The following is a 17,507-nucleotide window of genomic DNA, read 5'->3' as shown; positions in this document are numbered from 1 at the left end:
CATTTGTTGCGTAGAAGTTTTGCCCTAAAAAGCTGCTGCTGGAAAAAGATGGTGAATATTTGAGGTAACATTTTATTGATGTTTTAAGGTATTGAAACCGTCAGATACACTATCATTGTTGCAGTCTTGGCTTTCAGAAACAACCTAAATTTTTAAAAAAATCACATGATCAAACTTTAAAATACAAAACTTGAGTAGTGGATGAAGAGGAAAATAAACATGTCACATTTAATTATAATTTCATGAATACAAGTCACCTGAATTAGTGGCTTAAATAAGTGTAAGACGTTCAGTACAATGTCAAACCTGGTGTACACATTCCTACAATCTACAGGATCGTTATTTGCATAAGACACCAATTTATATCGACGGAGTGAGAAGAGAGTACTGGATGTATTCCCTTTATTGCACAGAACCCGCAACTGTCTGTCTGACATGCCCCAACATCAACATGTTTAGCAATGTCCTCCTGACTATGGAATCAGTTTGACTCTTCAGGCATAAACAAGTAGATAAGTGCAGTTAGTTTTTTGTTCCACAACACAATTAAATAACATGATTAGTGGTATAACACAGTATTATTTGGTTTTGTGTATCTGCTCATTCACACAGCTGTAACACACAGGAAACAGTCTGGTTTCAATTCCTTGTAGTGAGGTCTGAAATCCACTCCTGTGTGGTAAATGAAACATACCTTCCATCGTGGTTTTAGTAGAATAGGCTGAGATACAGATGTACTTATCATTGTGTGAGAGGTTATTTGACACTCCTCGTAAAGCCAATCTGCAGACACTACTGTTAGTCAAAATATTCAAGACCAGATCTGACTTGTATACAGTTGTATTAAATAATTGTATCCAATAGAAATGTAGAATTTGATCTCATAACCAAACCAAACATTTAAAGCAAGAGGGAAACCCCCAATTAAAGCTGGATGTGTCCTGCATTTCATATGAATCACTTTTGGTGATAAATGAGGAAGTAGCTAAATCCAGCCAAACTAGATCTGCTAAAAGATAACTAGCCTATCTTAACAGCTGCTTTTGACAGTTTTAAGCTCTTATTCATGGACCAAGTCAATGAATATTTGTTTTAAAGTAATCACTCCCTCAACAAGGCATGACTTCTTATCCATCTGTTCACCCAGTACCAGAGAGACGAGTGAAAATGGGATGTGCTGTGTTTTTCTTTGGGGAATGCTGAAAGAAAAACGTTTGAATAAATCAAACGTTGGTTTTGGTAAAAAAAAAAAAAGAAAATCACCAAGTAGGAATACACAAATCACTGAAATACACATGATCGGTAATGGAAGGTTAAGATTCCCCCATCTTAAAACATTACTTTTTTGTGAGTATAAAAACCGTTCATTGCATAATAAATATATTATTAATTTTCACTCTCGGAATGATGCTACCTATTAGTAACGGCAGAATCAATGTACAATCTGTAAATGTATCTAAATGTACAAAAAAGGTTTTGGCTCGAATGGCGTACAAAAGAGTCAGTAGGAATGGCATGATTAAAAAACCGTTAGCTGTAAATCTGAGGTCAGTAACAAAAAACACCAACACCCATAATTCCCCTTTGTCTGTGTGGTTATGAGGGGTTCACTTCTCAACACTCGAGGTGGTCTCCACAGTGGGAGTGTGTTCGGTGGGAGTGGAGCCGTTGCTTTGTTTGGTCCCGTACGTTGCCTGTTCCTCGGCTTCCAGTCTTCTGTATCGCGTGTGGAAGAAGATCACGAAGCCGCACGAGAAGACGGTGCACAGTCCAGCCATCACCAGCATGGGCACTGAGGGAGAGAAGGGTCCACCATCAAATTGACCGCTTATAGTTCCCAGTAATTCAACATCCCCAAGAGCCCAAGCTAGAGAGTTATTTAAAACTTTACGTAAGAAAAAAAATTGTTTTAGATTTTTTTTATACCATGGTTCAATTGTTCTACCTCCCAATCCCATGAGCAATTATAATATTATATTATTATTGCGACAAGAAATAATGAGTCCTCAAAGTGCATGCAAACACACACTGACTAACTGACTGACTGTCTATCTGACTGTGTGTGTGTGTGTGTGTGTGTGTGTGTGTGTGTGGAGGGAGCATTTAATATTATTCTAAAAATAGTTGTTCAGGGAACTGCACACAGAATGCTCCTGTTCACCAACTGAGCAAGACTTGTCATGCTTCAAATCAAAACAGATCAAGAAAGACAAGAGCAAAAATGGCTGTCACTCATTGTGTCGGGTTTTTATTCCTGCTGAGGTGGCCTTTGTTAGAGGGCTGATGGTGGTGTTGCATCATGGGAAACCTACCCTTCCAGCTCAAGACTGCATTCCCACAGGTTGACAGAGGAGAGTCTGCGATCCGCTTGGTTAAAGCCTGGAGAATGATTATGTAGAGGACGGACTGAACCTGTCTGCAAAAGATCACAAGGAAACAGTCATGACCAACACCAAACATCCATGAAGTGTATATTTAGAAAATTATCAATACGTGAAATCTCACTAGATTTTAAAGGAATAGTTAAAAAATATATATGTTTAGGTTTTTTAGGCAGTTTTCTCCAGCAGAAACAAAGTGTGTGCGGGGTAATGTGTGTAGAAATGTGTTGAAACTGTTCTGCTCCGTCTCAAATACATAAAGAAGAAAAGATGTGATGATGTGTACTGTGTATACGTTGTACAGTACCCCGATATGAAGATGAGTCCTGCTGATGTGGCTTCTCCGACGGGATAGGAACACTCCACAGACAGCTCCATGGCAACCGGGTAAATGGAGAAACCGAAAAAGCCAAAAAGGGAGCAGACCACAGCCACGGCCACTTTCTGCTGCCGCATCAGAGACACCTGAGAGGAGGAGGAGGACCAGGTGTGGACATGACAGTATGAGCACGGGCACAACAAAAGCTATGTCAAGAAGGGCTTTCTCTGTATAGCTTTTCTACGGAAAAGTAGAAATATACATAATAGATTAAATTAAGTTTTGTATTGTAAACAAGCATCTAGGGCTGCAACTAACGATTATTTTGATAATCGATTAATCTGTCGATTATTTTCTCGATTAATCGATTATTAATCGATTAGTGTTTTGGTCCGTAAAATGTCAGACAATGGTGAAAAATTTTGATAAATTTTCCAAAGCCCATGTTGACGTCCTCAAATGTATTGTTGTGTCCAAAACACACAGATATTTCAGTTTACTGTCATAATAGGATTAAAGAAACCAGAAAATATTCAACTTTGAGAAGCTGAAATCAGAGAATTTGGAAATTTTTTATAAAAACAATTACTCAAAACAATTAATCGATTATCAAAATAGTTGGCAATTATTTTGATAATCGATTAATAATCGATTTGTCGATTAATCGTTGCAGCTCTACAAGCATCCCTGTTTTGTTCACCTGCATACTGAGTCCCTCGCATTGTCCCCTAGTAACTTTTGACAAACATTGCACCTATACTGCAACGTCGATGTCAAGGCAGCATGTACTGTATGACCGGAGGTTTATGTTTTCCTTATCAGTGGGAGTAGTTATTTCGGTGGATTTATTTATCAAAACTAGTATTTTAAAGGCATGATTTAAGCTAATATGACAGTGCTAAATTATTTTAGAGGTGCTATGAGCAACTTTTAAATATTTCTGAAATAAATTACATGTAACACCAAACGTGACTATCTGTGCAAAGAATGCTATTTTCATATGTTTTTTTTGCCTTTGTCATGGGTACGCTTAACCAGGAACAATAGCTAGCGTACCGCTTTTGTCCAAAGGGGGTGCAAGAATAAATAAAAAATAAAAACTGAAAGTTCCTCGGAGCACCTTTTAATCAGACAATTTAAATAAATGTAACTAAATTAACTCATGACCATCTCAAACTCCTGCTGTGGTTCTCCTGTCGAATTTGCCTCGACAATTTCGATAAATCACTCAAAAGGAGAGCAGACACCCTCCTTTTGATAAATTAAAAGAATATACAAACAGGTGTTAAACTATTGCGGTCCTCTGTTCTCACCACTGAGAAGGCGATGCATGCAAGAGCAGTGAAGCTGAAGTTGATCTTTGTGGCTTCGGTGAACTTCTTGGTCTTGTCTACGTAGAGGCCCAGAAAGGCAGCGCCCACAATGCCAAACAGGATGAAGAGAGCGCCACAAAGGCCAGCAAAGTCCTGCCAAAAACAGATTTGTTTTACTCACACTCAATTTCATCGCTGTGAATTGCTGTTTCTGTGTCGCTTTTAGTTGCTCATTTGAAACTAAACGATCCAATTCATTCCTAATTGTTCCCAGTGGAAAATCAATATGGGGTCTCCACAGTATGCTCCAGCGTACTTACATTTGTGTATCCTTGCACACACAGGATCTGCTCCAGCAGTGAGGAGAAGCAGGTGAAGACAGCGATGCCCGAACCGAAACACAGCAGCAGCACCATGTAGGCTTTGTTCTTCAGTAACTACAGAGAAAAAGAGACAAACAAAAGAGATTGGTGAGAGAAACCTTGTGGGGGTAATTAAGGTCATTCAACAAAAAAAACAGAATGCGCTCGCACAGTTAACATAAACTACACGAGTGAACAGAAGTCAAGCTGTTTCTGTGTCGGAAGTATAAGGAGGATCCCTTTACTGAGTATTCCAGATGTTTGCTTTATTTTTTCGATTGTTATTTTGTATTGTTCTGTTTGACATATTTAGTTTTTGTGTACGGTAACTAGTTTGCTTTGTTTAAGTGTTGAGGGCATTGCAGAAGCTAGATGATGTGTCAAGCATGGCTCTCTGTGTGTCTGCTCTCCTGTCTCCGTGACCCCACTACACCTGTCACAGATATACAATTCATAGCTGGATGCATTATCAAAATACTATGTTATTGCTACGTTTGAGTGCATAAAGCACAAGCTGTTGAGATTTTGTCACCACCTAACTATAGCAGATTGTCTTCATGAGAAAGACTTGGCATTCAATGTTTTTTTTTTTACATACAAAGCTTCAAGTGTGATTCCGAGGTTGTGATTTAACAATTAGAATCTGTCTGACACCCTCCAGAAAGGACATAAACTGTAGATACTCTATTTTCCATAACCGACACCTGTGTTGTGGATCTGTCTACCTGCCTGTTTGTCTAGTCTAGCCTCCTGTGCCCTTCCTTACCAGTTTGATCCCCTGTACGAACGGTTCAGAGCTGGACGACTCAGCGCTGGCCGACGGCGGGGTTGGCGGCGCGCTGCTCCGAATCCCCACTGTTGCTAGGAAACAGATGATGCATGCCGGGACCGCATAGGCAAGCAGCTAGAGGAGGGAAGAAACACCTTTAATGTGATGATGAATGGCTGGATGTCAGGGTCCCTAAATCAAAAGACAATTTATCATCATTAGCAGGTGAGGGTTGGCCAGAGCCACTCGCACACACAGTTCAGCTGGTGCTTTGCTTTTTGTATTAGCAACTGCAATCCCACAATGCATAGTGGAAAAATGATTTGATTCTAGGCCAACTGACGATTTATTTAATTGTATCCGCTATTTTAAAAATGTTGCCATCATTATGACAAATGTTGGGGAGAGAGGCACTTGTTTGCTGAGACTGAGCCATACAGCAAATGTCCTACAAAACCGAAAACAGGAAGTTGAAAAGGGGCTAAGAAAAATGTAATACATTTTTAATGGAAATAATCAGCTAGCTACTGATCAGCAGCATGAAACTAAAACTGACCTCATCCGTGGATTTGAAGACATTTGATCGGTTCAACTCACCAGCACTGGGATTTCTGCAGCTGTTCTGGCCAAGACTGGAGAGATGATGTTAGCGAGGAGGATGCCCAGAGGGTTGGCTGAGGAGGGAAAAGAGAAGTGAAATGTAGGGTTATTCTGGTCTCTGTCTTTGTTAAGAATCAAAAGTAGTGTTTACGACCCTTTCGCTTCCCTGTTTCACTCGTCGCAGGTCTTATCTTCAAGTATTGATGACGCCGTGGTATGGAATGTATGAAAACTGTATCTTCAAGAAAGTACTCATATTTATTTTATCTCTAAACAAAAAATTGTATTCAGAACAAATTGGTCCACACTGGTTACATATCTCTCGACTTGTTTTTCATTTAGCTGTGTAACCGTTAAGAGTTTGTTGACACAAATGTCAGGGCTTCTCTTCACTTTACAGCACGTGCTGAAACTGACCCAGTTTCTAATTGTATTTGTTACACAGAGCAGGGCTGCATAATATAATCAATATAGAGAAATAAATATTTCAAACACCCAAACCTCCTTCCCTTTTGAGTGATACATGGGGCTGAGTGTATTTCTACAGAAGTTTAGACCGATTTTACCCAGTTCCTAACCTGCCAACATCATGCCACTATGCAGATATGTTTTCAAAAAGCAAAAAGACTTTCTGATCATTAAAGCAAAATAAGTGCTTATTCCACCATCTTCAGTTGCCACCTTCACCTTGATATTTAAAATAGCTTCAGGACCTTCAAAGGACAGTTCATTACCTCCTGTTAATACGGCCAACAGATGAGACAAATTCACTAGCTAAGGTCAATGTTTGCTGGCATTTAGCCGACATTTAGACATACCTGGAGGTTGAAATTAAGCTAATGATAACAAGAGTTTTTCTTGCTCTTTTAAAAAACTTTTTTTTTAACTTTTATTTTAATGATTTTGCTCTTTTTAAATTTGATAAAACAAAATATATTTTTGGTACTCCTTAAATATATACCTTAACACTTCTTGTTCAGGGTTGTTCAGCTATATGGCACCTAGCGCTCAATAGTAATAACAGTAAACAGTCAATCACTCACACATGGAGGCGATCATGTTAGCTGTGGCCCGCTGGTGCTCGGGAAACCAGAGCGCTGCCAGTTTAGTGGGGGTGAATATGATGAGAGGCTGGGCCAGGGCACCCAGGGTCTGACCAAACATCACTAAAGGGTAGCGGATCATAAAGCTCTCCTGCTGTTGGCCCGGAGGTGTCCCACAGAAGCGCAGCAGGGCTCCAAACATGTTCAGCCACGCTCCCAGAATAAGCTGCAAAGTCCAGGTGACAGCATTATGAAAAGGTGGAAAAGCTTTATCAGATTCAGCAGGTAATCCACACATGTATTATGTCTGTATCTATCTACAGTATCTCACAAAAGTGAGTACACCCCTCACATTTCTTCAAATATTTCATTATATCTTTCCATGGGACAACACTGAATAAATGACACTTTGATACAATGTAAAGTAGTCAGTGTACAGCTTGTATAACAGTGTAAATTTACTGTCCCCTCAAAATAACTCGACACACAGCCATTAATGTCTAAACTGCTGGCAACAAAAGTGAGTACACCCCTTAGAAAAAATTTACAAATTGGGCCCAAAGTGTAAATATTTTGTTTTGCCACCGTTATTTTCCAGCACTACCTTAACCCTCTTGGGCATGTAGTTCACTAGAGCTTCACAGGTTGCAACTGGAACCCTCTTCTACCCATTCATGACGACATCAAGGAGCTGGTGGATATTAGAGTCCTTGCGCTCCTCCATCTCCCGTTTTAGGATGGCCCAAAGATGCTCAATAGGGTTTAAGTCTGGAGACATGCTTGGCCAGGCCATAACCTTTACCCTCAGCTTTTTTAGCAAGCCACTGGTCATCTTGGAGGTGTGTTTGGGGTCGTTATCATGTTGCAATACCACTCTGCGGCCCAGTTTACGAAGGTTGAGTGCACATGGTCAGCGTCGTACACAGAGGTTGGCTTTGGAAAATAGACGTATGAGTGCTGCCAGCATTGCTGAAGGGCTTGAAGGGGTGGGGGGGTCAACCTGTCAGTGCTCAGACCATACGCCGCACTCTGCATCATACTGGTCTGCATGGCTGTTGTCCCAGAAGGAAGCCTATTCTAAAGATGATGCACAAGAAACCCCACAAAAAGTTTGCTGAAGACAAACAGACTACGGACATGGATTACTGCAACCATGTCCTGTGGTCTGATGAGACCAAAATACATTTATTTGGTTCAGATGGTGTTAAGAGTGTGGAGCGGCAACCAGGTGAGGAGTACAAAGACAAGTGTGTCTTGCCTAGAGTCAAGCATGGTGGTTGGAGTGTCATGGTCTGGGGCTGCATGAGTGCTGTCAGCACTGGGGATCTACAGTTCATTGAATTCTAACATGTACTGTGACATACTGAAGCAGAGCATGATCCCCTCCCTTCATAAACTGGGCCGCAGGGCAGTACTGCAACATGATAACGACCCCAAACACCCCTCCGAACGACCACTGGCTTGCTAAAGAAGCTGAGGGTAAAGGTTATGGACTGGCCAAGCATGTCTCCAGTCTTAAACCCTATTGAGCATCTTTGGGGCATCCTCAAACGAGAGATGGAGGAGCGCAAGGTCTCTAATATCCACTAGCTCCTTGATGTCGTCATGAATGGGTAGAAAAGGGTTCCAGTTGCAACCTGTGAAGCTCTAGTGAACTACATGCCCAAGAGGGTTAAGGCAGTGCTAGAAAATAATGGTGGCAAAACAAAATATTGACACTTTGGGCCCAATTTGGACATTTTTTCTTGGGGGTGTACTCACTTTTGTTGCCAGCAGTTTAGACATTAATGGCTGTGTGTCGAGTTATTTTGAGGGGACAGTACATTTACACTGTTATACAAGCTGTACACTGACTACTTGACATTGTATCAAAGTGTCATTTATTCAGTGTTGTCGCATGGAAAGATATAATGAAATATTTGAAGAAATGTTAGGGGTGTACTCACTTTTGTGAGATACTGTATCTATCTATCTATCTATCTATCTATCTATCTATCTATCTATCTATCTATCTATCTATCTATCTATCTATCCATCCAGTAGTTTTTCTATTTTCTCTTAGCATCCATCTTAAGTCTCTAGCCAGACACAGACAATCGTTTACACTATCTGAATAATTTCCATCTTGGTTACAGCTTTGTGTGGTGTTGTTAGCATAAAAAAAACAAAGCTGACACCCCACTGTTTGAATTGGCTGGAAGTGAAACGCCCTATATTGACAGAGATGTACCAGTTAAAAAAAGGAAAAAATTAAATGTTAACAGTAGGTTACTGGGACAAGTAGGTCCATTACACTGCATCAGGCAAAAGACATCTGAAGCCTGCAATACCAGAGCCCCAGTTCTCAAGAGTGAGGTTTGTACCGTGATGCGTAGCCCGAGTGTGTCCAGCATCCATGTTGTGCCAAAGCTGAGCGGTATGGCCACCACCATGTAGACAAGGGACAGCCAGTTGATTTCCTCCAGAGAAACCTTCAGATACTCTGCAGACTGGTCTGCTACTGGAGCAAAGGTCAGCCATATCTGGCAGGACATAAGAAAGGAGAGGTGTTCAAATATGCCATACATTATGATTGCTGATGGTAATCTGTGAAAAACAAAACTCATTACTTAATATTGCCTCAGTCAATCATCTGTCCTGAGAAGAATATAATTGTAAAATTGAGGATTGGATCATTTAGCCATGGATTGTGAGTTGACCCCATCAGCCAGCATTTTAAAATGTCAACTCAGAAGGTAAAACTGGAGGGTTATTATAACAGGATACCGCTGACATTTCAGTAGTTACTCTTGGCTCTTTTTATAATGAACGTTAATGCTAAGGCAAGCAATGAACACTCCAAAGTGGATAGGGGCAATCAGAGCAGACTGGGCTTTTGAGGAATAGTACAGGCATTTTGTGAGAAAATATGGGTGGACCTCTCAAAAATTGCAACAGAAACCATTCCAACTGTTTTTGACTCATGAATATGTAATTAATAACATACTAAAAGTCTTAAGGAATCCAAGTGGTGGAAAGTTATTTTCTAAGGGTTTTTTTAACCATACCTTTGTGTAAATTTTCGGCTTCCTAAAGTACTGTTTTATGGTAGAGGGGATATGTGCAAAATTGTTAACCTTTTCAGAAAAGCTTGAAACTTGGCTCTGAACATTTTCAGAAATTAAGCCATTGCAAAATGTAATCATGGTTGCCATGGAGACCATTTTACTTTCCGCCATAGCCTAATTATGCATTTTTCATCATAACTCCTGAACCAAACATAATACCACATAACTAGTGATGTCTAACCCTATGTTTTCATGGTCAGGGATTACTATGATACCACACAACATCAGAAACAGTTAAGGTCAATAGTTAAGGGTGAATCCAATGTTAATTTTTATTTATTTATACATACATTCTTTTCTGATATCCACACAAATCGTTCATTACTGTCCATATCAACCGACAACTTTGTTTAACAAGAGATATGGTACAATGCGTGTGCAAATAAATGATTAACTATGAAGTCATAATATTCATTTGATTTAATTTTCTTGCCATAAATTTATGAAACGTTTTCAAGATAACAATGTCAAGTTATTTTCGGGTAATTTTTGCCTTTATTAGTTAGAGAGAGAGATCAGAACCATATGACCCGACAGCAGACCTGGAACTCATATGGAAAACTGCCATCCTGTTTGTCTCACAAAGGCAAGAGGACGGGATAATGATTTTCTATGCAGCCGTTGTGCACATTATGACAGGGAAGATGCTAGGATTGGATTTGCATTGAAAGAGTCCCTAATTGCCTGATGCACTTGTTGTGACTCCCCATTAGCTGCAAGGAGATCCAAAATACTATGATGAAGAGATGTCATCAGCAGATGATACCTGCTGGAGATCGTTTCTAAAACTCTGGTGTCAATTAAGTTGCTGCAATCTATGCAAAGCTGATAGACGATGTCTGCAGAGAAGGCTTGCCATTCTGATGTGATTCTCAGAATAAGATGACTTCTCAAATGCAAAACTGAATCCTTAAAATCCATTGGTAGACATATTTTGCAAGTTTCTGAGAATTGGGAACTTCACCTTGAAACAATATCAGAAATGCTTCCTTTCATGGCAGTATCAGGGCATAATCTCTACACAAAATCAGCTCACATCTACAGTATGTGCAGACAGGGCCGCCCATAAGGGATAGAAAGTGTGAAAGCTTTCTAGGGCCCAGCCACCTGGGGGGCCCATGGTCTTTGGAAGCCAAGAACCTACCTAGATAACCTTTATTTTTAGATATTTATGTCAATATCTATTCAAAGTTGGGTGTTTACACAGAGCCGCGGCTCCGCTTAAGGCCATTTAAAAAGCAGTAGAAAAGCTACTGGTGTCTGGGTGTGGTTATGAAAAGTATTTGGACCCCATGAAAAAACAGGTTGGGTACCTTTTGTAGTTATTCTACATTCTTATAAACAGGACAGGCTAGTTACTCTGTCATTGTCCTGAGTCTACAAACAGGTTTAAATGATCTCTTCCCATAAAGTAAATTTTTGTGAAAAAGAATTTCCCTTTGGGGACAATAACTTCTAAAGGCTTTGACATAAGTCTTCAGGTTGACACGGCCAGCCAGGTCTGACCAGTTTTTCAGAAACCTGGCCAATTGACCAACCAGCCGGATCCTACCACAATGAAGATCAGCATCATCCTGTTTTAATCATTGTAACCACCAAGTTCCTGCTTTCTGTATTGTTTCTAAAAATTAAAAATTAAAATAGACCTTAAAAAGTTCTTAATGCAAAGAAAGATACAAGGCACAAAGAAGTTGGAAATAACTGAAGGAACAGATTTGTGTTCAAAGATTAAGAACTTTTTTGTAATGATTTCAGTAATGTTTTCAGTAATTTTGCAGTGATGAGAGCAGAGTGAACTAAGCCTAAATGTTGCAACCAAATATAGGCCAACTTTATAGTTTTGAAAGGTAGGTTGGTTTGGTTATTCATTTAGAGAACCGCCTTTTTTTTCTTTTTTGTGTGAAGAATTTGTTGTTGATGTTAATTTTTAAGCGTTATTTATTTCAACAATACCACCAAAATATTTCAAATTATTTATTGTCATGTGCAGAAATACAAAAGAGTGCAATATTTGGTGCAGTCAATTAGTGTAAATTAGTACCAACTGAGCTAAGGGCGCCCAACCTTAACTGTCTCTGAAGTTGTATGTGGTATCATAGTATTCCCTGACCATGAACACATAGGGTTAGACATCACTAGTTATGTGGTATTATGTTTGGTTCAGGAGTTATGATGAAAAATGCATAATTAGGCTATGGCGGAAAGTAAAATGGTCTCCATGGCAACCATGATTACATTTTGCAATGGCTTAATTTCTGAAAATGTTCAGAGCCAAGTTTCAAGCTTTTCTGAAAAGGTTAACAATTTTGCACATATCCCCTCTACCATAAAACAGTACTTTAGGAAGCCGAAAATTGACATAAAGGTATGGTTAAGAAACCCCTTAGAAAATAACTTTCCACCACTTGGATTCCTTAAGACTTTTAGTATGTTATTTATTACATATTCATGAGTCAAAAACAGTTGGAATGGTTTCTGTTGCAATTTTTGAGAGGTCAGGTTATATAATGCCTGGACTAGAAAGGAGGAACATGATTTGTGAAAATGGAGCGTTTTCGACAGAGGGTTAAAAAGACTGAAAATAAGTGATGAGAAAATGGGCAGTGTGAGATTTACAATAAAACTATGAAAACGACTTTAAGTCAACACCAAAAATACACATTTGAAGTTAAACTGGAAATTAGTTCATTAGCATCATGCTGTAAGTCCCCTTTGAAAAAGCACAAGTCATCTTTAAGTTACCTTAAGATTTCTTCTATCTAGTGAAAATAAGTAAGATAACTCATCAAACACACTGGATTAACAGTGTTAAATGTCATGGTTCGACTTCTCTAGTTTTATGTTCAAAGTGGTATATCGCTCCAAACTGGTTACACTGTGTCTCTTGTAGTCATGTGACATGGATCAATTTCTTTAAATGGTGAGACTTGCTCAGCTCATGTGAGAAAAGAAACGGTTGCCCTGATTTCTTTGGCCTTGTCCTGCACTCACATGACACTTGACACTTCCTGCCTCTGGGGGAAAGCCACAACACTGCCATGACAAGCTGCTGACAATGTGGAAAGCTATGTACAACAACAAAACAATTAGACAAAGAGTTTTGCATTTATCTGCAGAAAACTTAACACATTTTGAAATACTTCAACACTAATTGAAATACTATTGACATGATTGTGGTCTTATCCAGATATTCAGAAAGTTTACTCTAATGTACGCACACAGAAAAACACATTTTAAGCTACACTCTCAATCACAAGAGCACAATCAAACACACACCTATCAGGATTTTCGACCAGAATAACCAGAAACCAGTTTGCTATGTGATCATTTCCTCAAAGGTGTTATAATAGAAGTTTGCTGCCCGCGAAGGTTGCGGTATCTCCCATCATGTGCTCTTTAAGTCCAGATAGTGAGCTAGAATGTGAACTGATCACATATCACAAATGTTTTTGCCTTTACTTGTAAACAGCTGACTGTCTCCTTGCTGTAGTGATAAAAAGACACAGTTTCAAAAATCAAAATCAAAATTTAACTGAAACTAAGACTTACATTAAAATAAAGAACACATGTCTAATAGACTAAATAATAAAAAATAAATCTGCTTAGTGAATCATTTGTTATATCCAGACACATTCATTGTCACCTTACAAAAAGTATGTGCTCTGGCTCTAAAATAATCTTGCATTCTCCCAATTTACTGCAATACTTTTTTTACAAGTAATCTGATGATTTTGTTGTGCAAGTTATAGTCGTGAACCTACATCCAGGTTACAACACTACAAGCAATACATCTTCTAACAGGGTCAAGATCACAGTGAAATGTGGGTGAGTTTATAGATTAACCCGGTATTTAAACAGGGAAAGGCTTTCTCATGCAGTCCAGAGAACTGCATGGTAAAATCAAGAAATTTCAGCTATAAAAATAAGCAATTGAGTTTAAGAATGTGACACAGCTTGATTCAATGCCAGTTTTTGGTACTTGACAGTTTTTAATACTCTGTGCTCACTCAGACACACAATTTGCTTGGAACCCAAACATTATTGCGGTTCAATAAAGTGACATTTCTCCAGCTAGAGGGTTTTGTCTTGCAAATGAAACATCTGAGGATCTATTGTTCTGCACTTTTAGGCGTCTCGACCAAGACTCTTTCTGTTCAACATTAGCGTACAATGTTACTGCCATCATTGGATTTTTACAGGTTATCCGATTTGTTTTTGTGCATGTAAAAGTCATGAGTCTGTAACTAGGTTACAACACTATAGGATCATTAATCTTCTTACCAGATCAAGAACACTGAAATGTGACCGTGGCGTGTATGCTAGTGCGGTTTAGGGTTGGGCGGTAATATGGTAATACAGTATCCAGGGGTAGTAGAAAACAGCAATGGTATTGTATATATGCTTTGTAATGTGCAGTGCATGTGTCTAATAAATGCCTAATGAGTGTGTGTCCGTGTACAGCAGCAGCACCAATGCCTGTGTTTGAAGATGCTACAAAATTGATGAACAGAAGAACTGTAAATGATGTACACCTAATTTGTCAAACAAAGAACCTGTCAATAAAGGACAAAACTATTTAGACATGCTGGCTATGAGTCACAAGTTGGTACCTCCAAAATGCATCTGCCTCATGTGTGTAGCAGAATGCAGCTTAATATGTAAATGACATGCAGTTTCTTGATGGTTAATCTTTGTTTGGAACGTAGGTACGGTATTGAGTTACATTGTGATATGTTCAAGCGCTGTTCAGTAAAAATGTGTATTTAGTGTAGTGAAGGTAACTTCATTGTGATAAGTTTAATGTTCTCTTGTAAAATGTAGCGTTAGGCCATAAACTAAAACAAATAGGCTAAAGTTGAAGTGGAAATATGACTTGATGTTGACAGTAATACCGGGTATAATGTGGGGAAGGTTTAAAAGTTTTAAAAATGGAATACCATATATAGCCCAACCCTAGTGTGGGCTATGGTTCCTTAAAAGTCATCCTAAATCAATAAGGCAACCATCAGCAACCAACCACAGGTTTTTGTGAATCCCCCCCCCCCTGACGCCTCAACGTCAGAGGGATTGATGTCTAACTGGCTCATGGGCTGTTATTCGCCACAATATGAATGACTTTCTGCCAGCTGAGCATCTTTTGTGAGTGGGCAACACCAGCCGTATACGGAAACAATAGCTCCCATAGAGAGGAGCTGGTCCCATGGGAGCAGCAAATAGGTGAGGGAGGGCTGACACACGCACACACACACACACACACACACACACACACACACACACACACACACACACACACACACAGGCCTACAGGCAGACTCTGCTTTACAACGACAACAGCCCGAGGGAATTATATCAAGTTCCACCAAACACAAAGTGGCTCCACATGTCACCCACCCGCACTGTGAACACAACCACATCTGCTCTTTAACGCTAGGGAAAGAACAACGGGCTTTGAATGGGAGGGACTTCTTAAAGCAACTGTTTCCCTATTCGTAAAATGTGGCAACACAAGTCAAAGTGTAAAAAGATGAAGTTGTAACTCCATTATTTGAATACTAATGAGGCAGTGTGCACAACAGCAGCTGTGCATGATTTATCATTCATTAGTATTCAATCATGGTACAGCACAAAACCAGCTCTGCAAATCAGAACGAGAGATTATCATGGGTCTCTAGGGTCCACCTCAGCAAAATGAGCCACACATGAGTGAATATTAAGCAGCAGTATACAATTGTTATTTCATGTAAACAGTTAACTTAGAATATTTTGCATTTATTAATTGTAGTGGTCAACACTCAAATGCTATCAGTTCGAATAAACGTGGACAAACTTGCAGTGCTTTCAGCCTCACTTTAGTATGGAAGCCCTCTTCTAGCAAAAAGAATAATTGAAATTTCACAGTACTCGAGGGAAATCAAAATATTCAACTATTAAATCACAGATTTGAGATAATGAGATTATAGGTCAAAATTTCTACACATTTAAATGCAATTTATGCCAAGATAACACTAACAATTATTGTGTCTTTTTTTTAGAGATGGTCATTGTATCAGGTTCAAACATTCTTACCATTGCTAGACAAACTTCCCGTTAGACCCCAGCCAATTAAAGCTTGCCCTCTTTCACCGCTTACATGGTTAGTGAACCCCAGAGGATGGACTTTAAAGGTGGAGTCTGCGATTAGGGAGTATTATTAGGCTACATGCTTTTTGTCAAAATCAGTAATATCTCCTCACAATCCGCTACCTGTCTGTACTGTTTGTGCTCTGAAAAAATCCAGAGTTATTTCACAGCCTAGGCTCTGTAAACAGGCATGCTGGTACTCGCTATGGTGAGCCTTGGCTGTGTATTAACACCGAGTTTTTAGTAGATCTTGAGGAGATATTCACTGATTTGACAAAAAGTTATTTTGACAAAAAGCTTTCTCCGGAATCACTGACTCTACCTTTGATGTCCCACCAAAGAAAAACAAAACAAAAAACGTTTACATACGCAATACACTTTATGCTCTTTATTTATTTCCAATAGGCTACATTACAAAGAAGGTGATCATCTGAGTTAGAAGAATAGCCTACTGTACAGGCTACTTTTAGTGCACACAGTGTGATAACTTTTAATTTCGCTTGCAACACAGATGTTCTGTTTGTGCAGAAATGGGTTTCCATACTTTTTCGGCAACTTTACAAACATCAGTATTAAAGGGAGATTGATTCATATTTCGTTGACGGAAGCTGCCAATGGTTGAAGCAAAAAAAGGAGACGGTATTACTGTATATTGACCTGAGACATCTACTTTAGTAACTGCTCAGACGTGTTATGCACAGACTATGCACAGACAGACAGTCTGTCCGTTCACACTTCACTCACCGCTGCGTTGGAGCAGTTTAACAGACACAGCACCAGCAGAATAAACCACCTCCTCTTGTAAACTTTAAAATGCAGCAGTTTCTTCAGGTAAGGGTTCGGTGTCCTCGGGCCATCAACCTGAGAGCAAACTGTCTGGACCTCGGCAGAGGTTTCACCGGCATCCTCCATCAGTATAAGTGCAAAGTTCACCGGTTAAGCTAGCTGAGCTAGTAATGTTAGCTAAGACTGTACAAATATCCAAGGCATTGCAAAGCTTGTGTTCTTGTGTTCGCGGTCACTGAACCCAATGTGTATTCCTCCTTTATAATACAACAAGCTGTAAATCCAGTGTTGTCTTCCGGTGGCATATAAAATAATGTTAGGCTAACTCATAACTGGACGCCGGGAAAGCAGTTTTACGTCTGGAGGAAGTCGGAAACCACAGCTTGTTGTTCATCACTCGGGTGTGGGAGTGTTGTTACACTGTACCAAAGATCTTCTAACAGAAAGATGAACCACTCAGCTGTTTAAACCAAGGGTTCCCAAACGTTGCCATGCAAGGACCCCCATAAAGCATTAGCCTAGATTCGACTATTCCCTGTAGCAAATAGCAATCCTGTTGTTTTGGTTGATACATGCAGAAATGTTAATGTTACCAAGTTCAACTTGCACATTTCAAATACAGTTTATTAGAATAAATAAACCATTATTCTCTGGCAAGAACCCACGGCCACCAGTTGCATCTTATTAAAATATCATAAGTGTATGTG

At 39.5% G+C, this 17,507-nt stretch overlaps 1 protein-coding gene across 1 annotated transcript; it reads right to left on the bottom strand.

The window, feature by feature from the left end:
* Positions 1 to 68: 68 nt before the first annotated feature.
* On the bottom strand, positions 69 to 17,127 carry slc49a3 (solute carrier family 49 member 3). The gene is made up of 10 exons (XM_080035091.1): positions 16,759 to 17,127; positions 9,151 to 9,309; positions 6,788 to 7,013; positions 5,742 to 5,818; positions 5,142 to 5,279; positions 4,334 to 4,450; positions 4,014 to 4,166; positions 2,689 to 2,846; positions 2,313 to 2,416; positions 69 to 1,792 (listed from the first exon to the last, which is right to left on the bottom strand). Exons 1-10 carry the CDS (start codon positions 16,924 to 16,926, stop codon positions 1,608 to 1,610), a joined length of 1,485 nt encoding a protein of 494 aa, XP_079891217.1. The 5' UTR covers positions 16,927 to 17,127; the 3' UTR covers positions 69 to 1,607.
* Positions 17,128 to 17,507: the final 380 nt, after the last annotated feature.

The sequence above is a fragment of the Ammodytes marinus genome (genome assembly GCF_949987685.1).
Source record: "Ammodytes marinus genome assembly, chromosome: 10".
Taxonomy (NCBI): Eukaryota; Metazoa; Chordata; class Actinopteri; order Uranoscopiformes; family Ammodytidae; genus Ammodytes; species Ammodytes marinus.
The sequence above is the reverse complement of the archived record's forward strand: the minus strand, read 5'-3'. Positions and strand labels throughout refer to the sequence as shown.